Genomic DNA, 25,767 nt, shown 5'->3' on the forward strand with positions numbered 1-25,767 from the left:
CAATCGAAATTATATTATTATTAACTGGAAATACACTTCACACACTAAATTACTATATTACTAATTTTTCAAGCTTATATGCATATTATTACTCACCGTGTATTTGTTTTGGAGAATATTGTCAGAGGAATATAAATTGCAATATAAATTTTCTCATCATTGATTTTTATTTAAATTTGTGTTTGCATTACCTTTAAATATTATGCACATTTCGAAAATATTAAAATATTCATAAATAATATCAGTATATAATGCTCATGTATATATACACACACTAAGCATTGTGTTATAGTCTTTTAACGTACACCTAAACTAATACATACATAAGTTAACCATTACAAAACAATCGCTTTTCCATACATTTGTAATAGTTTCGATTCGTTGGTACGCGGTGCACAAGCAAGCAATATAGCTCACAACTTCTTGAAAAAAAGTCTAACTAAAATATATATCTTTTCAAAAAAGGCAATGCACATCTCTTTGAAAAAAGTTATATTATTTATATACGAGGGGAGATGAAATTCTTGTGTATCAAAGCTGTAATAAAGCTGCTCGTATGAAAAGGGAAATATTTTATATCAAACATTTTTATCTGAATTTTTATCTTTATAGCACGTCAACACTGATCTCTACATTTGATTTTCCTTTTCTCCTTTTTTAAGCTAATGAAAGTCGATACGCATTACTTGACATGGTCGCTCGCCCTTCTGCTATTTAGTTAAAATTTCTCGCGTAACAAATCGACTCGTATCTCTAACAATAAGTAAGTTTTATACCGTAAGGAATTGTAAAAGAAGGATGAAGAGACTTACGGAAAGATCCAAGTTGGGTAAGTTGAATGGTAGTTGGAACGGGAGGAGTTTGAGACAGGAAATAAGAAATTGTGGTTTCGACGATTCATCGCGAGTTTACTGATGTGCGATCGGGATTAATTTCTCGCCCGATCCGATCGCCGGTAAAGGCGCCTCCACGGTAAGGACACCGTCCTTGCTCAAAGAAGACTTGATGCTCTCGGGATTGGTTCCTTTCGGCAACAAGAATTCCCGATTGTACTCTCTGTATACCGATTTACTCTCCGTCTTCTCCTCGTGTTTAGCATGGACCTGAAACAAAAATTGCATTATTTAAAACATTGTTAGTGTACGATATCTCAATCTTATAATTTCATCACCATTCATATTTATTCGATTCATTGAGAAATAAATGCATGCAATTGTTGCGGAATAAAGTTTGTAATAATTTTAAATCTAGTCGAATTTTATCAGTTTTAATCAAATAAGCTTTAGCAATTTTTCTATTCTTTTCATGTAGATTATATTTAAATATACATCCAGATATATATGCATGGATATAATGGGAATATGTAGATGTAAAGATAAAAATACGCAAGGTGTTGTAATCGGACGTTGCAATATGACCGCTCTATTGCCTTGAAGCTAAAATATATATTATGGCTAATAGCCAAATTATCCCATAATATAGCTAAAAAATTTATTATTTTAATGTAGATTATTATTATTGTCAATAAATAGTAATAGTCTATTCACAATTCATTCATAGTATGCACGTGTTTACTGATTCAAATTTACAAGTTCTCGTTAATATTCGCTTCGCATATGCCAGGCATCAAACAGCAGAAATTATCGTTAACGCGATAAAATTCTCGCGAGTAATAATGATGTAAAATAATGTGCATACTTGAAACGTTCTTCGTGATGTTCTCACAGGCAATTTCCCTAAGAGATCTAGAAATAGGGTAACGAGAATGTACTCGTAATAGTGACCGTATTGACTCATTCGTTCGACCCATGAGTCATGCCCGTTTCGTTTGACCAAGCGTAGGTTTCATCTCCTTAATAGACGCGTATAACATATCAAACATCGATCTCATTTTTCCGCATGCGAACTACGCATACGCATTATGTTACAAACGCATGCGAGATATATCGATTACGTTTTCGCAAAATACTTTTATGATCAAATATGACATGTTTATAGAGATGCAAATCTATATACTTTATGTAAAAAATTGTCTCCGTGTAATCAATTTTCTTTTCAAGATTGTTAAATATTCATATTATTATAATTTTTCAATTTAAGAGACGTTTATATATAATATTATTTACAAAAATAAATTTAAAACTTACAAACTATGGACGGTAATCATGTATCACAGTTTTCGAATTAAAATGTTTCTTTAAATAGATTTGCATATTATGTTGTTTTTGCACATCTAAGGTAAACTTCGCAAATAGTACAAATAATAATATGATTATGGCTCGTCGCCAATTTCATGAAACCATTGAGATAAAACGGAAAATGAGACCTCGAAAATAGAACAGCGATAAAAGTGAATTAGAGAGCCATGATATAATCATTCTTACATTTTACGAGAGCCTCGTTATAGAAAAATCGAAACATACACATATATAGCAGGACGAAGGACGAGAAAGACGGAAAAGATGGCAGTTCGTACCGCTATATCTTCCATCACGCGAATCAATATTTTAAAGGGTGGTTGCTTTCTTGCGAATTATGTTTCCAGTCGACCTCATTCTTTGAGCGAGACAAAAATATCTCAATCTCTATTTCATTTCTTTTTTAATGAAAGGTTTCATGCAAGAGGCATGTTCGGAATGTATATTTTTCCTAAATATATCCGTTTTTTTTAGCCTTTATATCGACACGAGGTTCTAGAGCGAGACTACTTTTGTTAATTCAACGATCGATGAGAATTTACACCTTATCGTAAAGTGATTGCCGCTCGTATGTACACAGGCTTTATATATCTCGCGTTCTAATTTCTTTTTCTTCAAACCTAACTCGTTTGCGTGACACATTAGTCGTTACGATCCATTCTTCATCGTTAAATAATTCATCTAGATTCTGAAGGTAAAATAAAAAAGGTAAAATATGCGGTCAATTTATGACTTTTATAAAGTTGACTTATTTATCAAGTTTGAACATGTATGTCTGCGCAATATTTTTATAAATGCGTAATTATTCGTCGTAGTGTTCTCGTGTAACAATTTGACGGATGCATTTTTTAAAATAAATTTTTGCTACCAACTAGTTTTTAGATAAATCACACGCGTGATAGTGATTGCCGCTCGAAGATGTGCAAACATTATTGCACGATTCACAGATGGGATCCTTGAGAAGGTTTGTGTAAACGAATGTTGTTACGACGTAGACGTTACATCATGTTAATGATGCGTTCGATCAGCGACGTATTTAGAAATCGCAAAATTCTTATACGAGCGAAGCGACTTGCCTTGAAGATTAGTAGTAGAGCGATGATGCGGATGTTGACTCAGACAATCAAGCATCAAGAGTATTATACTTTTATATAAAAAGCACGCATGCACATGTAAAATGCTCCGGATTTGATCCATATTTACAATCTCAAAATTATTCTTAATATTAAAAATTTCAAAAATCATCAAAATTAAATTTTTTACAGTTACAATCAAACACAAAGAGAGTCGGCAATATTTTTACTTTAATACAATTGAAAACATACTTGTCTCATCATACAAATATTATTTCAAAATATTCAAGCTAATATTAAAAATATAAAGAGAAGCGAAAAGATGAATAAGAAAGAGAGAGAGGAAAAGGAGACTACTATTTTCCGCCGATCACTATCAGCAATAACTCATGATGCTGGCTTAGGCCACGCATGTATCTCGTTGCTAATCGCGATGATATTTCTTCAAGCGTGTCTCGATAGCTTTGTCGCGCGCGAAAAAAATGCAGGTGCAGGCTACAGCCGCGCCCATTAGAGCGGCAAACACATCAAAGATACAGAGCTGTGAACGGTAGGCGAGGCCTGCCGTGTGCTAATTGCATTACGTAAAAGCTGTTAATGAGTTAACCGATTTACTTCGACTCGCTTCTCGAATGTCTTCCATCGCGTCATCGAGAAGACCGAAAGAAGATCTATCTATCGTCACCGATTCGTGCCAACGAATGAAATAAGTTGATCCTAATCTTGCGTCATGTGAAAAATTGGATTGGCTGTCAATGTTTAAATTGCATCTGTCTATTATATGCGCGTCTATAGCGTTTTTTCGCTTTATTTACCGTTGTAAAACCGATGATTTCATATTCGATTTCAAGCTACTAGCTTGCATAATTTTTGCATATAAATTCCTTGGCACCGGTTCCAGTTCTGATGATATAGTAAGTGACGGTAAAAGCATCAGAAATAACAAACACAGCCGATATAATTGATTCCCTGAATTTTTTATTAATACTAATTTCTCGCATCGATATCGAAAATATTTCTTTTATGTTTTATGACGTTTATATATTCGATAACGTTTCTTTAAGAGTTTTATCTTCTTGCAAATGGCCTATACAAGAGAGAGAAAGACAGAAAGTAATTTAATAAATTATTAATATATATCGATAATATATTCTCTCTCGTAATGGAATATTTCTATAATTTGACGTTTGAAAAATTTTCCGAGATTCGGTGAAAAAATGATAGTTTCTAATCAGTTGATTATCCGTTTCAGAATATCTCTGTTTATGAATTATTTAATGCAGGTCGATATCAAGAAGTGAAATTTTTTTTCTAAGTCACGAAATGGTTTAGAAAGACATGACAATTTGCCATAATGCGGTCGTAAAATCGGTAACGCGATTTTCTTGTTCCGTGCTATATTCCTTAGGACTTGGGATATCGATCGTGTCGACCATAAAAAAACTAAAACCACCACATGGAGAAGTGTTCCAAGTAATCCAAAACCGAGGGAAAAAGAAAACGAAGAGAACGGAACCGAGGAAAAGGTAAAAAGGAAAGAGAGGTGAATTATAGTAACCCAACTCTTTGCAGGATCTAAGTTTTCACGACGGATATCGTCTTACGAGAGAGGTGAGTTATGCAATCTTACCAGCTGTAACCACTATTCATTGAGAAGCGGCCGATTTATCAGACTTTAGTATCCCCGATTTATATGCTACGGGAACGAAATCTGGGTTACAGAAAACACGACGATATCATAACAACTCTATCAATACGATTATCAAATATTTCAAAAGCTTAAGCGCGCCTGTAATTTTTATAAAAAAAATATATATTTATATTGTTACATGTTATGTATTTCTAACGTAAAATAATTCTTTTTCTCTTAAAAATTTAATAATTTTATAATACAATAATAAAAAAAAAGTATAGATTAATTTCATAATTTCTTTAATATCGTTAATATTGTGAAACAAGATAAATTTATAGAATGAAATAATTTCAACATAGTTGATAGTTATATCCGAAATTCGGTGCCGCGATTGTCGAAAATAACGAAAGCTACTGGCAGCTCTGACTCACGAACTAAATATAATCATGAATTTTGAAGTTCCTATTTCCATTTCTGTTTTCGTGCATATGGTTGTAAAATAAATCCGGAAAATTAAAAATAAGTAATATGAGACGTAAATTTTCGAAGCGGTAAAAATTACAAATCTGGAACGAACAAAACTCACTCTCTAAAAGTGAATCAGTGTATTATCACTGTAATCAGTGCTGTACTTACAACTGTTTGTAATCAGTGAGTATTTACTGTTTTCAGTGATAATACACTAATTCACTCTAGTGAAAGTAGTATATATACTACTTTCACTAGACTGAATCAGTGTATTATCACTGAAAAACAGTAAATACTCACTGATTACAAACAGTTATCTGATTCACTTTTAAAGAGCAATAATTCAATTATGCGACGTATGAAGGATCTGTCACATCTTTTTTTTCGGTCATAGATACTTTGACAAACTTGAAATCATCAATTAGAATCTGACGAAACACTATTTTTTCTCGTTTCCTTTCAATTACCGATTATATTAAATATACTCTCTAAAAGTGAATCAGTGAAAATATCACTAATTTAAACAGTAAAATAAGATTTCACTGAGAATCAGTGAGTATTTTACTGATCTTCAGTGGAAACGCTTATTTTTTTGTTATTTTATCTTATATCTCACTGATTATGGTCAGTTAAAATAAAATTTACTGTAAAACCAGTAAATTTTACTGTAAAACCAGTAATCGCTAGTTCGTTCGTTTACCGCTACGATCGCTATCTCTCTCGTATTTAATTTTAGTCATAAGAATTATATAAAGTTTGAAAAGAGCGACATTTAAAATTAGAAGTATTACTTCGATTTAATTTTTGATACAATCTCAATAAAGAGGCTTCAGATATTAAATCGATCTTTATAAGTCGGACAAATAAATGTCTGGCGACTTAATGAAAATTATTCGTTCGTTATTTATTTAAAATAACAAGTTCAATATGCATGTAATATATAAATAAAATAAAATTTTTAATATAATAAATATTTAGTAAATATAAATAAAATTTTTATGTTTATATGAAACAGGTAGAGAGATGAATTGTAATTTAATATTACTGACAATAACGAAAGAAATATTACTAATATTGAGAAATATTACTGATTGAAACAGTCAAAATTATTAACTGATTCTTTCAATAAAATATCACTGATTTACAGTGCTGTACTTATAACTGCTGTAATAAGTGACTATTTACTGTTTTTCAGTGATAATACGCTGATTCACTTTTAGAGAGTATTTTCAAATCTAAGCCGTCAAGTAAATCTATCAAAATCCAAATTTAAAATTCTACATAATTATATGCTATAAAAAGACACAAAAAAGATAAGAATATACATCTTCTCGCTTCTGCAATGACCATAAATTTGCGAAAAATACTCTGTACTCTCGTATTCACATCCCATTTCCAGCCTCGTCCTTCGGAGCATCATCCTTGGTTAAGCCCTTTAAGGTCAGTTTGCGGTGCGCAACCGACCTAAATTCGCCAGACCCTGACCACAATATACGACAAGCAGTTCTTTTTTGTGCCATCAGGTTCCGTCTGGGGAATCCATTTATGGAAGAGTACTCGCGTTTTGTGAAATTTATTTAAATAAAGGATTTCCTTGTTGCAAAAAAAAAAAATTAAATAAAGGCTCGATACTGTTCTGAATAAAATTATTCGACTGTATTTGCATGTAAGAAAAAAAAGAAAAGAAAAAGAGACATTGAAAGAAAAATTAAACTACGCACATATATCGCAAAGCTTTAAAATAATTTTAAAGAATTATGAAAAATAGAAATGCGAAAAAAAATAGAGAATTTATTCGAACATAAATATATCGATAATTTCTCAAGAAAGACAATGATGTGATTCGCGATAAATGGAAACGAATCGAAAACTCATACTCTTCAGATTGATATATAGACAATCCAGCAGACAAGCGAAATATTTTGACAGCCGCCATTCAGTTTTCACTGAGCTATAAACTACTTGAAGACGATGCTAAGAAAATCAATGTTTCTTTCACCACCGAGATAACCATGATATCAAATAATATCGCAAACCAAAAGATTCTTTATTTCTCAGATTTTGATAAAAATTTTATAAATAATAAAATACTATAAAAGAGCAAGCTAACAATCTTCTGATTTAAATACACTGCGAAAGAGTGCAATTTTTTAAACATCTTGTATAAAATATATATCTGCTTTGTGGCCTGCCTCATAGTCGTGATCTTTAAGAGACCATGAAATTAGAATGAAAGATTCGAATTGGCCAACCATTTATCGAATAAATTTCATAAATCATTAGAATAATATACTGCTCGTCGATGAATCTTTCACTATAATCTTCCTTTCATCGCGATCAAGAACAAGAGTGCGATGGCCACAATGACCTCATCACCCAAGCATGCATAACGGTAAAAGATTTTGTCACAACACCTATCTGTTCGAAAAAGAGAAAGAAAGAATATACCTAATTTTTATAATTTTATGAAAATAAATCGTCTCATTGAAATAAATAAACAATTTTATGATTATCATAGCTCGTGTTACGAAAACAGGATATTACGTGAATAATGATATTTAGAAGCATAGTCAAATTTAATATTTTCTTTGCCGCGTAAATTAAAATTAAATATGATATAAATTTTCTTTTTTTCTTTCCCATTAAAAAATTAATCATTCTCTAAATCTATATTTTCTATAATATTAAATTTATTAATAATGTTTTCATTAAATTAATATCTATATTGTTATTACATTCAAGTGTAATTAGAAAAATGTTTCTTGTGTAATTCATAAACATAATTGCAACGTCCTGTATTTCGATTTCGGTTCGTTTGTTCACAATAGCCGAACATTATTCCGGTCCGCCGGTATGACGACTGGCGTGAATTTATTTTCAGCATCGGTTATTTCCGTCCAGGTCGACGCGAGAGCATTAGAGGAGGAGCTCCAAGAGCACGTATACAGAAATCCCAAAGAATTCCAGCTTTAATATTTTACTTCCTGCGTCAAATTTTAATTTTCGAAACGGAGGCTGGGCGACAAATTTTTATAAATTTGTTAAGTTTATATAAATTGACCGAATGAGGTAAAATTGCGTTTCAGAATCGATAACGTCCAAACCGCTAAATGAAATTTCTGTCTCTCGTGTGAATTCGGTCAGTTCACTCGATGAAGCAAACTTCCCGGCAGGAAGTGATGTAACGCGAACAATTACAACGTTCTACTATGCAATTTGCAAAAAATACCTTGCATTTCACACCATTGATTGATTATTTTCTGTATTTATCGAGAATAGAATTTAAATGTAAATTTTTGGAAAGAAGAACGAAACATAATATTTTCAAATTTAATTTAACAGTGTTTGTTTGCGAATTTTAAGTCTTTCCTTTAGCGTAAAATATATAAGAATAATCGCAATTTTCCTAACAACTAATATCTTTGACGAATTAGAAATTTATCTAGAAAAAATTGTACAGTGGCACGCAATCCGTCCAACTAACATCGTTGCTTATACGATGGTATATTATGCGTGGACCGACAACTTTGCGTCGCGCCAATTGCGCAAAAAACTTGAACCCGATTTGCATCTTGCCAAGTTGTGCAACAGATCATACTGGCGAGAGCATCATACGCGATGAGTCAACCGTGTAATAATTTCGAATTTCCTGCGTTTGCCAGATGAATTAAATAGAAGCAATAAATTGAAACACTCAGTATTATTCTATTAATCTAGATTTAATTCTATTCTATCTATTCTAGCCTAATAATCTATTGTTCGAGTAAATTAATTTATTCGCGAAAAAGAGAGAGAAAGAGAGAGATATCTAAAGATAGATTTTGATCACTAAATATCAGGAGGATAATTTTATTAAAAATTTTATATATACTTGGTAAAAAATTTACAAAATTTTTAAATAAATTTTTGAATTCCTTTTTACAAAGTGAATCAATGAATGCCCAAAATAAACGCGATTAAGATATTTCTCTCGCAAAGATTCAACTACAAAAGTTTCACTCACCAAGAGTTTGTTATCCACAGTTTTGACAACGATCTCCTCGGGCGTGTATTGAGACACATCGAAGCGCAGCTTCAGCTTCTTACTGTCACCCTCGTCCTGGATGAGGGGACTGTTGAGGCCATCCAGCCAAGTATGATCATGCTGAGGACTCAGGGAACTGCTATTTTGAGTACTCTGTTGCGTGGTAGTGCTGTAATTTAAAACGAAAAACTTCAATTATCGTCAACGATCATCGCTCGTGTGTAAAATCTAAATGAGCATGATGAGACATTGAACATATTGACACAGTGTGATGAACGATGTTGAAAATCCGTGATACACTAACATAAAACCTGTTGTGTGCTTTACGGTAGGTGCAATAATCTAAAGCCTCTTATCTACGGTGGCAATGCGACAGATAATTAACATAAATTCACGCACAAAAAGACTGGTATTAATTCAAAATCGTGCACAATGTTAACACTAAAAAGGTCGGCGTCCAAATTTTTAAACAATGTATTTCACGTAGCAATATTTATTATTTTAAACAATAGTAAAAGAAAATTGCACAATTTTTTTATAGAGAATATATAATGTCATTTATTTTAAATTTTTTAAATTAGCGGTTAAAGTGCTCGCCTTGACCTTTTTAGTGTTAAATGAAAATGTTACTCAGACCTGACTTTTTATACGCAATACTATAATGTATACAGAATTGTGAAGAACATAAAGTATGAATTGTGTCAAGAAGGTAACAATCGTCAACGTTCCCGAGTGTGAGGTCACAGAACGTGCAGACATCTGGTCGTTGCACTCGTTCTCTAGCGTGATTACAACTGCGTTAATCCTTTGTAGAAAAAAATGATGTAACGTTGCATTATTTATTGTCGAGATATTTTTAGCTTGTTATTATATTCTCTCAACATTTATGTATTCTATTAATATAATCGATATACTAATGATGCATTAGTATCGGTTCAAAAATACACTTGATTACGCAAAAGATAAAAGTTAAATTTTTAATTTGTACACTTTTCTTTTGTGTATACAGGGCGATCCTGAAAAACGTTATGTCTTTAAAATGACGTATTCCTGACACCATTCTAAGACAATTTTTCCTTTACCAAAATTTGATTTGAAGCGTAGTTTTTGAATTATGAGCAAAAATAGTTAATAAATCACGCGTCGGGTACAGAAGGCAGGCAGGAGCGGCGCGGCGTGCCGCGAGCGCGGGCGCAGCTGACCGCCCGACGGGTGATTATCACCGCATGAGTCGCTAACTATTTTATCTTATAACATAAAATTATGCTTTAAATAAAATTTTGGTAAAGAAGAAAATGTCTTAGAATTACGTCAGAAATACGTGTTCCTTAAAATAACGTTATTTTAATAATGAAAAGTTCCGGATCGCCGGCCGTCCGACGTTGCAATCAGCTGATTGCTACACGCGATGTGTGTATGGCGGAGTGTGTGCGTAAGAGAGAGAGAGAGAGAGAGGGAGAGAGAGAAAGAGAGAGAGAGGAAGAGAGGAAGGGTAGGAGGGACAGACATTCATACACACGCACGCACTTTTTTTCTCGCTCTCTTTCTCTCTTTTACGCAACACTCATACACTCTCTCATTCAGTCTCTCACTCACACTCTCTCGGTCACTCACTCACTCATTCACCTGCTTACTCACTTGCTCACTCACCTTGTAGCAGCGTAGCGAATCTTCATGCTATGTATTGTTGTTATCTGCTGCACGGTTATGATTGCTAGAGATGCGCGACACATCGAAATTTTTTCGATTATTAGTCTCACACTCGATTGACACAATACAGATTACGCGATAACGAGTTTACTGTTTATTCACTCACTATTGATTTATCGATACTAAAAATTACTTTCACAGAAACGCGAATGCAAACAGCACATGACTCGATGCGAAGCGACGGACCGCGGAGACTGCGCGACCACAAGAGTTATGTTGCCAGAAACACGACACGCGACATCTAACAAACGACTTGCGCGTGGCGCGTGATTGACGCGAGATAAGACGAACGATCGGCTAAAACCTTCGCATTGCGAATGCGGTAGAAAACATGACACGTATAATGACATACTTAAAAAATTAATTATTTAATATAAATAATAACTATTTCTAATTATAATAAATAATTATTATTTTAAAAAGCATGTGTTGTACGTTATTACGTTTTCGAAATTATTGCATTCACGATGCGAAGATTTAAGTCAATCGCAAGAATAATGTAATTTTAATTCTTAGCCGATCGTTCGTCTTATCTCGCGTCAATCACGCGCCACGCGCAAGTCGTTTGTTAGATGTCGCGTGTCGCGTTTCTGGCAACATAACTCTTGTGGTCGCGCAGTCTCCGCGGTCCGTCGCTTCGCTTCGCGTCGAGTCATGTGCTGTTTGCATTCGCGTTTCTTTGAAAGTAATTTTTGGTATCGATAAATCAATAGTGAGTGAATAAACAGTAAACTCGTTATCGTGTAATCTGTATTGTGTCAATCGAGTGTGAGACTAATAATCGAAAAAATTTCGATGTGTCGCGCATCTCTAGCAATCATAACCGTGCAGCAGATAACAACAATACATAGCATGAAGATTCGCTACGCTGCTACAAGGTGAGTGAGTGAGTGAGTGACCGAGAGAGTGTGAGTGAGAGACTGAATGAGAGAGTGTATGAGTGTTGCGTAAAAGAAAGAAAGAGAGCGAGAAAAAAAGTGCGTGCGTGTGTATGAATGTCAGTCCCTCCTACCCTCCCTCTCTCTCTCTTTCTCTCTCTCTCTCTTATGCACACACTCCGCCATACACACATCGCGTGTAGCAATCAGCTGATTGCAACGTCGGACGGCCGGCGATCCGGAACTTTTCATTATTAAAATAACGTTATTTTAAGGAACACGTATTTCTGACGTAATTCTAAGACATTTTCTTCTTTACCAAAATTTTATTTAAAGCATAATTTTATGTTATAAGATAAAATAGTTAGCGACTCATGCGGTGATAATCACCCGTCGGGCGGTCAGCTGCGCCCGCGCTCGCGGCACGCCGCGCCGCTCCTGCCTGCCTTCTGTACCCGACGCGTGATTTACTAACTATTTTTGCTCATAATTCAAAAACTACGCTTCAAATCAAATTTTGGTAAAGGAAAAATTGTCTTAGAATGGTGTCAGGAATACGTCATTTTAAAGACATAACGTTTTTCAGGATCGCCCTGTATATCATAATAATTAAATTATATTAATTATATTAAATTTTTGTAACAACCGAAAACTTTTTGCCAACTACACTTTACTTTTCAAGTTCATTCTACAAAGAATTAAGACATAAAACCGAGAAATAAACGGCACAGTGCAGAATGGAGAAAATGGTCCGACTAAGAGATTAAAAAGTAATTTATTAAAAGGTGCGGATTAAAAAATTCGCTCACTATTCCAGAACAAAGCATCGATCTACTTGGTTCTCTGGCAAGCTTTACAAAGTTAATGGGAAGTGTGCGCCCTTGCGAAGACATTTTTCGATCCTATAGATGGTCTCTACATCAATAAACTCGTTTTATTTTTTTTTCTCATTTTTTTTTCTCTAGCGATAGCGTCACCTTTTGAAGCTGTCGAACGCGGACCGCTTTGGCGGTGCTGCAGGGTCGACCTTGTCCCAACCGTCGCTCTTCGAGGTCGTCGACGTGTGATGCTCGCTGGTGCTCGTACGATGCCGACTTCATAGTTAGTCACCAACGTGCCAATGCAGAGAGCCAATTGGTAATCGAGCGCAGGAAGAGGGTTATTATTATTATCGGTTAACTTTTGGTGGTTACAGAATCGCGCGTATTTCACGTTAATCCACGCTATCTTCGCTTCTGTGTTGCTTGGCTTGGTACAAATAATTTTATGCGGAATTAACAGCTTTGCAATTCCTTAGATTAGATTTTAGCGATAAACAGTTATTCGTTAGTTAATTTAATCGCTTTTATGTTTTCTGATTTCATTAACGACAAATAATTTCTGTTTATTTATTAACTTTACCAACAAATGCAGATTCTTTCCGACGAAATAAATCGTAGAAATTATTCATAATCAACTTCGATAATATAAATATTTCTATTTTTATCTCATAAAAGCGATTATCTAAGCAATGAATAATTTCAAATTTATTCATCATTGATCCATCCTTCAAATTGTTATCAATTGCACCTCTTTAATTGCTTATATCAATTCTGTATTTGCGAGTCAAGTTTTTGCAAAAATATGCAGCTTTGAATTTGTACAAAAGAGTTGTATATGTTATATTAATAGATTAATCTCAATTATATATATCAAGTATATATAATTTAATATTTTAAAAACAGTAAATTTCTTTGCACCAAGTAACAATGAGCGAATGACATTCCAAGCGAGGTATTATCGCTTAATTAAAATTCTCTTGTGTTGTTTTTTATTATTTTTACCCTATTTACAAAAGAATATCGTACTTTATATTTTAACTAATTAGAAAAACATGATTTTCTTGAAAGCTGAAAATTGAACGTTTGAAGAAAAGATAAATTTATAAAACTTATTATATACTTTCTTATTCGCAACCTGTTATATATAATTTGGTTATATTGGAAAATTAAGAAAAAAATAGAATTAAAAATAGAAACAAATTGTAATCAAGCGCTAAAAATTGTTATCCAATAAAAATCTTATCACGTGATAAAAAAATATAATAATATTTAGATGCACTAATGCATATATGCATATTGGCGCACATTTCTTCAATTTTCTGCATTCGATCGATATGAAAAATAATACAGGAAACTGAGTGAGTGCGCACTAAGTGCATTCAACTGAATTCATTATAACTCTATGGCAAATCTAAAATATCCTCGAATGTTGGCAAATTCATTTCAAACAAGAACAATGTACAAAAAGCAGTAAAACAACACATGTCAACACGCAGCAAATTAATCGTAAAAGCTATGTACAAATTATTTGTACAACTTAAGAAAATAATAAGCGTACTCGGTAAATATGTATGTATAATGAATAAAAATCGATTTTTAAACTTGTAAAATAATTTCACACGACACATCGATATTTTTAAAATCTATACCTACGTTCATCTGGGTGACTTTCTCGACGAAGATCAATTCTATATTAATCTTAATGCTGATATAATCAATGTTAAATTTACTAACGGTTCCCGAAGAGAACCGATCGATCGTAAGCATATTTACAGATAAGAGTAAAATTATATATAACTGTATAAAATAATGTCGGCCTGGATTGAAAATTGTGATTACCGGAAGTCTTGCTTTTCATCTTTGAAGAAGTCATTGACTCCCACTAGCAATAAGAATACTAAAATGGTATGCGATAACATCGTCACAATTATATTTGCAGTAAGATAAACGTGATTTCTCAAATCATCTGTCTCAAGTTTCTCTGTTTACTCATCTCTTAAATCACTCCATTCGGAATTATCTCTCACTTTGATTTAATTATGAAACAATTTTATTATACTCCGCTATTTTCAACCTCATATATTTATTGCTCCTCGAGATATTCACATAAATTTAGAAAAAAATTTAAATATCCACATATCTCAAGTATAATTATATAAGATTATTATACACACAAGTAAATAACTTTGATAATGTTTTAATAAGATTTTCAAGAAAGTTGCAAAGAATTTTTTATTATTACACATTTTAAAAAATACTTTGAATTTTATATGTAAAAAAAGAGATTATATAGATTTCTTTTAATGTTTTATTCTTCTAGGAGCAAAAAATTTTTTTATATTTTATAATAATCTATAAATTCGTGATATTTAAGAAAATTGCTACATCAAGCGTGATATAAAGTTTCGTGATGGTCGAATAAATTCTAATAATAAGAGGATTCTGAGAATAAAATGTCACTATGTTTTGTCACGCAACGTAACATGTCTAACGGTAATAACGACTGTTTCTCGCATTTTATTTCCCTTGTACGTGCAATTTATTGAACGAAGACAGAGAGGAAGATTGCCGTCCATCGTCGTCGAATAAATATATTGCTATCAACTGCTACGTTATTTTTCGACAATGCTATTTCAGGAACGTGAATGCATTATATGTCTTGTACTTTTTTTTGGAGCCTGATTTATGCTTCTTTTCTGGGTGATATATATTTAGATTTTGATCGAATCTAAATTGGAAATGTTGAAATATCACGATATTCGTTAGTAGAAACAAAAGAGTCGAAGGAAAGTTGTATGGGAAAGAATGCGGCAGAGAACAATTATGCCAGACAAGAGAAAGGTCGGATCTCGTCTCGTGAAATCGAGGGAGGTCAACCATAGCGAGCAAGCTCTCACAAAACTTGACTCATCGGGGAGCGAAAAGGCCAGACGAAACGCGAATCACGTCGGTAGAATAGCAACTTATAATTTAGTCCCATCGTATTATTTCGCGCTATTATCCTTTATCATGGAAATAAAATGTCTAAACAGCCGTCGAACAAAACAGAAAATGTGTTCACGAAATTAAACGACAAAGTAATCGCGTAAATAAAATAAAAACGATTCATAGATAGCGATTATTATTTATCAATCATCTGATTTGCTCGGCAAATAGCAGACAGATGATTATAATGTCGCAAATCATATCTAGCTAACTAATTTTATCGAATAAAATAATCTTAGCTAAGGATAAGATAATAGCTATAAAAGAGCGCGTTTCGGCGAAATCGTATTTAGTTATTACGCAATCTAGATGAGACTGAGAGTCAATGAATCGCTTAGCTCATACAATAGTCATACATTGCCAACCCTGTGAAACGGAAAGACTATAATCGTTAGACAAGAGCACATGTATGTGAAAGTAATTTAATTTCCTTCGGCACGTATGCATCGCGTTGCTCGAATCTTCGATCGCAAAAGGCCATGACTGCCGACAACACGTCAGTTGTATTCGCAAAAGTTCAAGCGTAAAGTTTAACATAGTTTCGCCAAAGTCAACTAACAAGCTATTGACCTGCCTATAAGAGGCAATTTCCTGTTGCTGTTCGAGCTTCGACGAGCTGTCTGAAAGCCTGCTCGTCTATCCGTAAAGGCATCACAAATTCATCAGCACGAGATATCGCAATTATCAAACTTTTATTTTTTATCGCTCCGCTTGAAATAAAAATAAAGAGACAAGAGTGATACAGTTATTGACATATCAAGATGCTATCGCTATAAATTTCCTACTATAAAATAAGAGGTCTAAATAAGAGAGAGATATTTAATAAAAATTATTAATTATTAATTTACTTTTGTATTTCTTGATTCGATTTAAAATCATGATGTTTGACACTTTTGTTATTTAAAAACAAAGAATTATTTTTATTATTTTATTCTAAATTAATTAGTAACATTAAAGCTTATAATCCGATCGTATAAACAAAAATTGCATTTAAAAAGGAATAAAAAAAAAAAAGATTTAAATAAATGCGTAATACTCTTCGACAACTACATCTTACTAGATAAATTCGCAATCTACGTGTTAGGTCAGGAAATGCTAGCATCGAAGCCTCTCTTCGCGCGCATATGATGTGCCATGCATACTTGTCTATTTGCGGTAAACGTCCCTGAACGCTAACATTACGTCAGAAACACGTGATTATTCGAACTTTGTAATGGACCATACTCACCTCCTACGACCCATCGAGAATACGTGATCGATATCGAGCGATTACTTACCACGATGCATATTTATGGGTAGAATCTTTTACATGTCAATGGCGAGTGTTTCTCACAAAAAAAAAACTTATGATTTATTACAAGTCATTTTGAACCTATATATGTACATATGATAAAAATGGCGATTTTTAAATGTATTTCTAATCGATAATGCATCATTATTAAATTATTAATATTCGACAATACATAAAAATTTAAAAAAATGATAAATTAATGAAAATAAATTAATTGCGATGAAATCATTTTGTTAAAATTGCGACGAACAATGAAACCTGTCAAAGCATAATACAAAGGATGCGAGTTTACGCAATCTGTGCGTAACGTACCGAAATTTGATTACCGTTTTATGTCTGGGTGGATAGAGATCCTCATCCAAGATCATCGTGGATCCTTGCCGATTGAGAGGCAAGTCGATACTGTGCACGAGCTAAACGCGCCTGGCTTTAAAGCGCGAACGGTGCGCTTGCCTCGATGTCGCAAAAATTACTGCGTAAAATTGCTCGTAGGCTTCCTGCAAGCTCCTCACCTTCCTTGCATCACAATTTAGTGCTTGATTCCAGCAGCACCCGTAGTGGGGACCACTCACGAACGAGTCAATGTCAAGGTCATGTTGACGTAATAACGCGATGCACTGAGAAATTTGCATTTTTCATCTGTATTTGAATCTCGTTAAACCTTATCTTGAAAAGTATATAAATTAAAAAATAATTACGCGGTTTATATAAATAACACTGTTGGAATGAGAATGTTTTTAATATAATTCGACATTTCTCTAAAAGATGAGTAAATAAAAATAAAGTTTTAAAATATGTAATTGCAAATCTATTTTAATCGATTAAAGCCTCAAAGTTGAAAAAATAGAATGTTTTATATATTATATAATTTTCTTCGTCTTTTTATCTTGCTTTTCTAAATATTTTGAGTAATGATAATGTTACATTCGAAACATGCTACCGAACATGTGCGCGTATATAAGTGTGCCATCAAAACTGCAGCGAACGCGCTCATTCAATGAACGCATTCACAACGAGATGCATCCGATGTAATTACGTAACAGACATCGCTTGTAATTCCGCGAAAAGCCACGTTTCCCACAAGAATGTATTTAATTATACATGTCGGATTTAGCATGTGTCATCACCCAACGAAACAAGTGTTACTTGTAAAATTTTATACATGTACGAACGAATATACGCTAGACTACCAATCTTGAAAAGAGACTTGTAAAAAATGAATGTGTGATGCCCTTACTTTCGTTATAAATTTTTTCAAAAAAAATCGAGTTTAAAAAATGTTTGCAAAATTATTTTGCATAAAGAAACGCACGTAAATGAAACGCGAAATGAGTTCAAGAATATCGTGCGAACGCAATTAATTTGCACCGTTAGTTACAACGCATATTATCGCGAAAATCACGAAAGTTTTCTGCAGCCGATTACATTCGAGCGTATGCAAATTTTTGCACATACACTCCGAGATTATTCGCGACGCTCGCGCGATCGAGATGCTAAAGAGAAGAGCTTCTGGCCTGCGAATACAGTGACGGAATCTCTATAAATAGCAGGTATACGAAATGTGCGTGAAACGACGATATCGATGCAAAAATATCGTGGTAATCCGTGAATCGCCACGACGATAGAATCATGTTATCCGTTGAAAAGAATCTGACAAAATCTATCTTTTGTGCTGATAATATTTTACTCGGTAATACATATATAAAAAAATATAATAATAAATTATCCTGCTGTTATTATATCTAATATAATATCCGTATATCTATTTAATTTATAATATTCAATATTGTCATATGATAACATGCATATGCTATTATTGCTATTATTAATATTGTATAATTGGAATATTAATGTATGTATGAGATTGAAATGTAATACGTTCTAATACTTATAGTAAGATTTATAATAAGTCATGACGTAAATTTATTGTAATAAATTATTTTATGTCAAATCTTTTAATGCGATAAAATATCCATACTTGCATCGCCCTTTTTTTTATTGATGCTGAGAGAGATTTATTTTTTAATATTTAGTGGCAAAAATATAAATCAAATATTTTAATATATTTATGTTTTCTCTAATTATAAGATATAAGTTATAATATTCTTATATTTATAAATCATTGCTTCAACAAATTAATTTGTTTTTCTACAAAAACACTTACGATCGATCGGTAGACGAGTGATTTTCTCTTATAAAAATGGAACTTATAAATATCAGCAATCAAGAGAAACCTTCGTAAACCTTCACATTGTAGGAGGGAAAGGAAAAGAAAGATTTGCTTGAAATAAATTACAAATTGACACGTATACTCTGTCGGAAACCGTTAGTAATCATTGGATTTCAATGCACGACATACGTAGCCGCGTGACCGACGAAAATAAAGTCGCTCAAACTACGTCAAAGTTACGAAGCGTACATAAAACCTGTCGCATATGAATACAATCGAGCGCAAATAATAAAAAATTTATATAAACGAAAACATATAATACTGAAACAAAGATCGCTTTCAAGTTTTTTCTAATCTTTTCGTCGTAGCTACGATAATAAATTAAATATTGTTCGTGTTTTGGACCATGGAAAAATCAATACTTCCAATGTCAACCGTATTATTCAGCCGTGACATAAGATCGATTCTTCTCTTCCTCTCTTTCTCTATATCGATATATAATATATTTTATTCGCGTAATTTTCTCGAGTTACGTGACCTCGATATACGCAATACATATGCCAGCCTGCGCGCGTAAACATGGTTTTGTTTACATCGAACGTCGTAAAAACATTGAATAGCTCAAAATTGGTATACGTCGCAACAGAAAGAAATCTTTGGCAGAATTGAATAAAATATCGCGTAATTTACGTTTGTCTAAATTGCAGAGAACGGGAGAGAGCACGCGAGAAAGAGAGATAGAGAGAAAAATAAAAAAAAAAACAATCGCGTCCTTTCGAAAAAGAGGTTAGGCGTTTCGCGAAAGAATTGGCGACTTTTTATACGCGTACCTGGTGGTGCTCTTGAAGAAGTTGTTCTCGCGGTTCATCAGCTCGCTACGGAACCGCGACATCTCGTCCTCCATCTTTCTCATCTCGTTATCGAAGCGTTCGCGTATGTTGGAGAACTCGGTGTCGATGACGCTGAAGTCGCCGAGCTTGATGGGAATGTTGCGCTTGATACCACTGTCAGCCATGTTTCGCCCAAGTTAGCACACTCTTGTCTCTTGTCACTGTCAATCACTAAACGAAGGATCCGCGCTCGATGAAACGCAATTCGATCGCGACTACCGCAACGTCGTGCGCGCGTGACTCGTCCCGCCTGAGGAATGAACGCGAGTCGCCGGCAGCCCCTTAAATAGCCGGCGACGCCGACGAGGGCGCTCGCGAGAGTTCGACCGCCCTCGGTTCCTCTCGCGACGACGCACGCGGTCGTTGGTTCGCGTAGCGCATTTGGAAAATTGACACGATACGCTCGTGCTACGATGATTGTTATTGTTAGGTTTTAATTAATCTCCGAAAACGTCGTTAACGAATCGAAGAGACGGAAATAAGGTCGCGCCGCCGCCTACATTTTGCGTAGGATGAAAAAGAGCGCGTTGTTTTGCCATTTATGGATGTCGCGCTCTATGAGCAATATATATTCCACATACCTTGGTTTCCCAAACCCTTGAGAGAGGGAGAATTGACTTTAAATTATTTAAAATAATTGAGGCGAATAATTGAATGACATATTTGATTACGCGCGGATTAATGACAGATTCTTCGTTAGCTCTCTTAAAGAGAAAAGGAAAAAAGATGATAAAATTTGATAAAATATTTTACACTCCAGATTAATTATAAAATTAAAAATATATTATTATCTATTGATACTTGCGATTAATAAATTAATTTTCCTATAGATTGTGATTTAAGTTATTCTCATATTAAAACAAATAATGTGTTAAATGAAAACGGGATCTCGTTCTTAAAATTTGTTCATGTAGAGATTGCGCGTAGGCGATGTTGGAAAAGACACAAAACGAATTATCATTGTCCGCGCAACAAAGTATGACTAATAAACTTGCGCGATCGTTTCCTTATAAACAACCCCCGCGAAAGAACAATCTCGTAAATTCCTACAGACATGATTCGATAGAATTATTTATAGAAGAAAGACAGAGAAAATAAAAAAAGTTTTTTACTATAATTATCTTTCAAATATCTATTATTATATTATATTTAAATATATATATAATATTATATATTTAAGATGGAATTAAATTCTCTGTCACATGTTTCGGTCTGAAATGAATTTGAGAAAACTAAATTAGAAATAAAAGAGTCTAGAGATGACGTAAGACGAGAGTTTAACGAGATACAATGACTGATGATATGATTTTTACGGTGCTTATTGATTAATTAGACTATATGTCGAATTAAAAGGTCTCTAAAGTCAATAATGCTCATCGCAAGATTAACGAGAAATTGACGTGATAATCTATTCATAAACTCCTGTAATAGCTATAAATAAGAATTTTAATTAAGAAAAGTTAAGAGATATAATATTGTTGGAATTTCTCACAATATAAAATTATATATTGCTATTTTTAGAAATAAATTTAGAAATAAATATGATAATCTAATTGTCAGCCTACAATAATATTGTTTTATAACGTTCATGTCAGATAAATTTGCGTAATCAATTATGAAAAATATGATTTCGAGTCGATTATACGTCTTTCAACTAATCGACAAGAATGTGTAAGATCGAAAACGGATTCTTCTTGTATTGCGTCTGCCAAAAATTGGCATCGAGATGCGTCAACGAGTCGGGAATGTTAAAAGAATGTTTACGTCGTCACGAGAGAATTCTTTTACGGTATTGTGAAACTGAGTCGTATGAGTGATGTTGACGCTATTTCGGCGCTTTACGTCGTCACAAGTTGTGTTTGACTGAATGGAACGGCACGTCACTCTCTACGCCCCCTTATTTTTCATATACAGACCTAACATTCTCCAAGGATACGTTCACGTGAATCAGAGCATCAAAAAGCACCACCTCCTCACGTCGAACTAATTGACTGAATCAAAGGAACAATTGGCCACACAAATGTATTTGTTAATTCTAAATTTGGCAAGAGAGAAGAAAGTAAAATTAAGATTGTATTAAAAGCGAAAAATAATTATTATAATTAAAGGTTCATTCATGACACAAATTTAATTAAAAAGGTAGTTTTAAATAACGTGGATCTCTAAAAGAAATTCGTGCAATCGATATTAGCTCACAATATCATTTCTAAATGTTCTAAATCCTAAATTATTTTTCTAAATCGCTTATTTAACCATTATGCATAACGGAAAATATACGTCATCTTATAAAGCGCGTATAGCAATAAAAGGATAAAAGATGCAGATCACGACCAACGAGATTGTCAAGGTTGATGCCAAAGTATGTCAATGTCGGTTCGTTCCTTATATTTCCAGACAGTGCGACAAGATTTTTTACAAGACTACCGACTTCCTCTCTCATTTCTGAAACGAGACCCGACCCCAGTGTGTTGACTAGCGTATGTGACGTCATCTCCGTGAGGGTTTCGCCGATCGATAAAAGGTGTCCTAATATGGATCGAAGATAAGGTCACCGCGCATAATTATACGCTTTTTCAATCGATCTTTCCGATAACTGTGTAGAATCCTGGCACACATAACGTATATAAAGAAATTATTACGAAAATTTTATTTAAAAAATCGCGTCAAAATGTCACGGATCTTAAATCATCTAAAATAGAGTTTTATTCTACAATTTTTATATGCCTTTGACTTTTTAATTCTAATAAAGAAATATTTTTATCCGACGTCTTGCATATGCGAATACATTTTAACCGCAGCTAGATTATATCACAAACTTATATATTGCGAATATATTTTATCAAACCGATTAACGTTACATTTCCTCTGCAGATATTTACATAAAAATCATCAAAAATGAATTGATCTTGAATATCATAATTTTAGACAAGAAATAATTTAAATAATTTAAATTTCTATAATTTATATTAATTACTTTATTAAAAAATGACATCTCAAAGTTTAATACGTACGTGGGTCTGACCATAGGTCTGATTACATGATGTCATTGAATGACGCCACGGCGCACGTTAACCTCAAGTTCCAAGCTCATACTGGTTTGTAACGCGGTGTCATTATATGACCGGTGATGACCTCTCGACATTTGTAGGTCGTTCCAAAGATTGCTCGCTACATCCATGTAATTAAAATTTAAAAGATACGATATAAAGTCTATTTTTATAAGGGCAAAATGTATTTATAACTGACATTATTAATCAATATTTATGTATAAAATATTATACGAATGCATTAATGTAATTTTATTTCGTCAATTATAAGTGCGGAAATTGCCAATCTATTTCTCGATCGTATCCTCGACATTGAATCGTGAAGGAACTGCGATCGAAATAATCGAACGCTCGAAGAATCTCCTTCGAGCGGATCTGGCCTCGGATACTATAGCTGTCTCGGATTTTGTCAGCTAATAATAACTCGGTAGCACATACCAAAGAGCTACTATCCTTTCGACGACGTCAGTTTACTTGTTTTCCTCGACTATGTACGTGTATCGGGCTATGAATAATTGTTCAATCTCTTGTAAATGGGGCCCATTAATCCTGAAGTGAGAAATACAAAGATAGAAATTAATTTAGCAACACGGATGTTACGAGAGAGAGAGAGAGAGAGAGAGAGAGAGAGAGAGAAATGATAAAAAATATTAAAAAATATTAAAAATAAAATTTTACAAAATATATATTTCATTCAATTTTTTTAAAATTTCCCAAACTCTCGAATGTAACCACAATATATGGTCATGATATTATGAAATTGTGCAACAAGAATAAGATATGTTGAATAATACACACATAGGGATCACGTTGCTGTTTAGCTTCTGATCTAATGCGAATTACTCATCTATAAATCAATTATCAATGTCACTGCCGCGAATAAATTTATACGTAACGCGATGACAAGTGGTCGTAAATAAGAGAATCGATTGTATAAATTAATACATCTCTTTCTCTCTTTGGATAATATAGATAACTGTATTTTTCTGTTACCATAAAATACTTGTGTACCTACTTTGCATTTTAGTCACAAAACTTACGAGGGCGTTAACGTACAATTTAAATGTCGATAAGCCACATGGTTGGATGCTTCGTTTACCGTGATTTGTACACAAAAAAGGTAACATGAAAAATATTAAAAATAAAAGATCCGAAGGAAAGGACGATCACGAAAATGGGAAACAGAAGAAATTTGACAAGAAAAAATACAGATTACAAAAATATAGCAATAAATATAAAAGTATATATTCGACATATACATCAAATAGGTTAATTTATTGTTTCTTTAACATTTATCTTTTTGCATTAGTTAATCAATGGGAAGAAAGGAGGAAGAAAGCTGTGTTACGTGGATATTACAAGGAACTCAAAAGGGATCAGCAGACTTCTTCACAAATATCATCAAATAGTGCATCCAAGAATACAAATGAGATGAGGTATATATGTATAACATGTCAAAATCAATTTAAAGTTTGACGTAAATTTTGATATCGATTCAACATTTGTAACTATTCATGTCTATAAACAGCAACTCAAGAAGTAAGAGCTACGCCTTTTACAAGGCCAAGCAGGAATATAAGCGTAAAGAAGAAGAGAAGAAGAAAAGGATAGAGGATGCGATTCGTGTAAAAGCAGAACGAGAGGAAGCCTTGAGAAAATACAAGGAGAAGAAATTGCACAATTTTAAGATGTTATCAAAAAAGACAAAGAAAGGACAACCTGTTATGAGAGGCAGAATAGAGATGTTGCTTGAAAAGATACAGCAAAGTTTAACGTAATATATAATTTCTTACTGTTGGAATTTATTACTTATATCTAGCTAAATTGATTAAATCATAGTGAATAAGAAAAAAGCATATTGTACATTGCAACATAATACATATCATCTAGAAAAATAATAGAATGTTTTTATTTCTGCATATTACTTTATATATATAGGATATCTTAGTAGTTGTTTGAAGCTCATTAAATTTTTATTAAGGAAGGTTGATTTTCAATGTGTTGGAGAGAATTTTGCATAGGATATCTTCTTTTTCTTTTCAGATATATAAACTTGAATGTTGACAAAAGTTTTTACATTTATTATATTATTAAAATTTTTTTATTAATTTTTATTAGTTTATATCGAGAGAAAGTCTACTTCTAATGAGACAATTTTTTGTTTTACACAACGCTGTTAAATATTTGTTCAGTAATCTTGTACTTTATTTCAGCGATACATTTTTCATCATTTGGCTTGGCCAATTCTCGACGCCATTTTACATTGCATCTTTTCAAACATTAGTATGAAATCTGAATAAAATAACTCTTGATGATAAAAGTTTAAAATTCAGATGCTACTAAAATATTCGAGTTGAAATTATAAATAAAATGACACGTTGTCCGTTAAAACTTTTTAATCCTTCGTAAATGGCAAAGATGACACATTGAAATTAACGTTCAGTTTCAAATATTTACGATTCGAGTCAGACAAATTCGCACAATTTTTCTATTAATATTTTACATATTTTTCATATTATAAATTGTATTAATGGCGATCAATCAACCGCCGAGTTCAAGATACAAATTTTTCAATCTTA

The 25,767-nt window shown here is 33.1% G+C and overlaps 2 protein-coding genes and 2 long non-coding RNA genes across 6 annotated transcripts; 2 read left to right on the plus strand and 2 right to left on the minus strand.

The window, feature by feature from the left end:
- Positions 1–148: 148 nt before the first annotated feature.
- LOC145959631 (heat shock protein beta-1) lies at positions 149–20,411 on the minus strand. 2 transcript variants are annotated; one of them, XM_083078661.1, is made up of 4 exons: positions 20,082–20,411; positions 12,962–13,078; positions 9,376–9,565; positions 149–1,103 (listed from the first exon to the last, which is right to left on the minus strand). In XM_083078661.1, exons 1-4 carry the CDS (start codon positions 20,264–20,266, stop codon positions 909–911), a joined length of 687 nt encoding a protein of 228 aa, XP_082934787.1. In that variant the 5' UTR covers positions 20,267–20,411; the 3' UTR covers positions 149–908. The 2 variants fall into 2 exon arrangements, with proteins under 2 accessions (XP_082934787.1, XP_082934788.1); XM_083078662.1 differs by lacking the exon at positions 12,962–13,078 and having other exon boundaries at positions 20,082–20,410.
- Positions 20,412–21,708: 1,297 nt separating this feature from the next.
- Positions 21,709–24,425, minus strand: LOC145959634 (uncharacterized). 2 transcript variants are annotated; one of them, XR_014435111.1, is made up of 4 exons: positions 24,204–24,425; positions 23,627–23,737; positions 23,153–23,309; positions 21,709–22,746 (listed from the first exon to the last, which is right to left on the minus strand). It is a non-coding gene; the product is annotated as an uncharacterized LOC145959634 (long non-coding RNA). The 2 variants fall into 2 exon arrangements; XR_014435110.1 differs by lacking the exon at positions 24,204–24,425 and adding an exon at positions 23,987–24,172.
- LOC145959635 (uncharacterized) lies at positions 21,957–22,906 on the plus strand. Its single transcript, XR_014435112.1, has 2 exons — positions 21,957–22,163; positions 22,536–22,906. It is a non-coding gene; the product is annotated as an uncharacterized LOC145959635 (long non-coding RNA).
- LOC145959633 (uncharacterized) lies at positions 23,635–25,085 on the plus strand. The gene is made up of 4 exons (XM_083078663.1): positions 23,635–23,742; positions 24,216–24,428; positions 24,498–24,624; positions 24,717–25,085. The coding sequence occupies exons 2-4, from the start codon at positions 24,314–24,316 to the stop codon at positions 24,964–24,966; spliced, it is 492 nt and encodes a 163-aa protein (XP_082934789.1). The 5' UTR covers positions 23,635–23,742; positions 24,216–24,313; the 3' UTR covers positions 24,967–25,085.
- Positions 25,086–25,767: the final 682 nt, after the last annotated feature.

The sequence above is a fragment of the Camponotus vicinus genome, unplaced genomic scaffold, assembly GCF_025532165.1.
Source record: "Camponotus vicinus isolate PSW18456_S1 unplaced genomic scaffold, iyCamVici1.0 SCAF_1, whole genome shotgun sequence".
Lineage (NCBI taxonomy): Eukaryota > Metazoa > Arthropoda > Insecta > Hymenoptera > Formicidae > Camponotus > Camponotus vicinus.

Bases quoted from the DNA above. Each gene is read 5' to 3' on its own strand.
- LOC145959633 (XM_083078663.1), top strand. From the start codon at position 24,314: ATGAAAAATATTAAAAATAAAAGATCCGAAGGAAAGGACGATCACGAA. The intron at 24,429-24,497 runs GTATATATTCGA...TTTTTGCATTAG, and splicing joins ATATAGCAATAAATATAAAA to TTAATCAATGGGAAGAAAGG. The intron at 24,625-24,716 runs GTATATATGTAT...GTCTATAAACAG, and splicing joins AAGAATACAAATGAGATGAG to CAACTCAAGAAGTAAGAGCT.
- LOC145959631 (XM_083078661.1), bottom strand. From the start codon at position 20,266: ATGGCTGACAGTGGTATCAAGCGCAACATTCCCATCAAGCTCGGCGAC. The intron at 13,079-20,081 runs GTACGCGTATAA...CTAACTATGAAG, and splicing joins TTCTTCAAGAGCACCACCAG to TCGGCATCGTACGAGCACCA. The intron at 1,104-9,375 runs GTGAGTGAAACT...TTTTTGTTTCAG, and splicing joins CTGTGGATAACAAACTCTTG to GTCCATGCTAAACACGAGGA.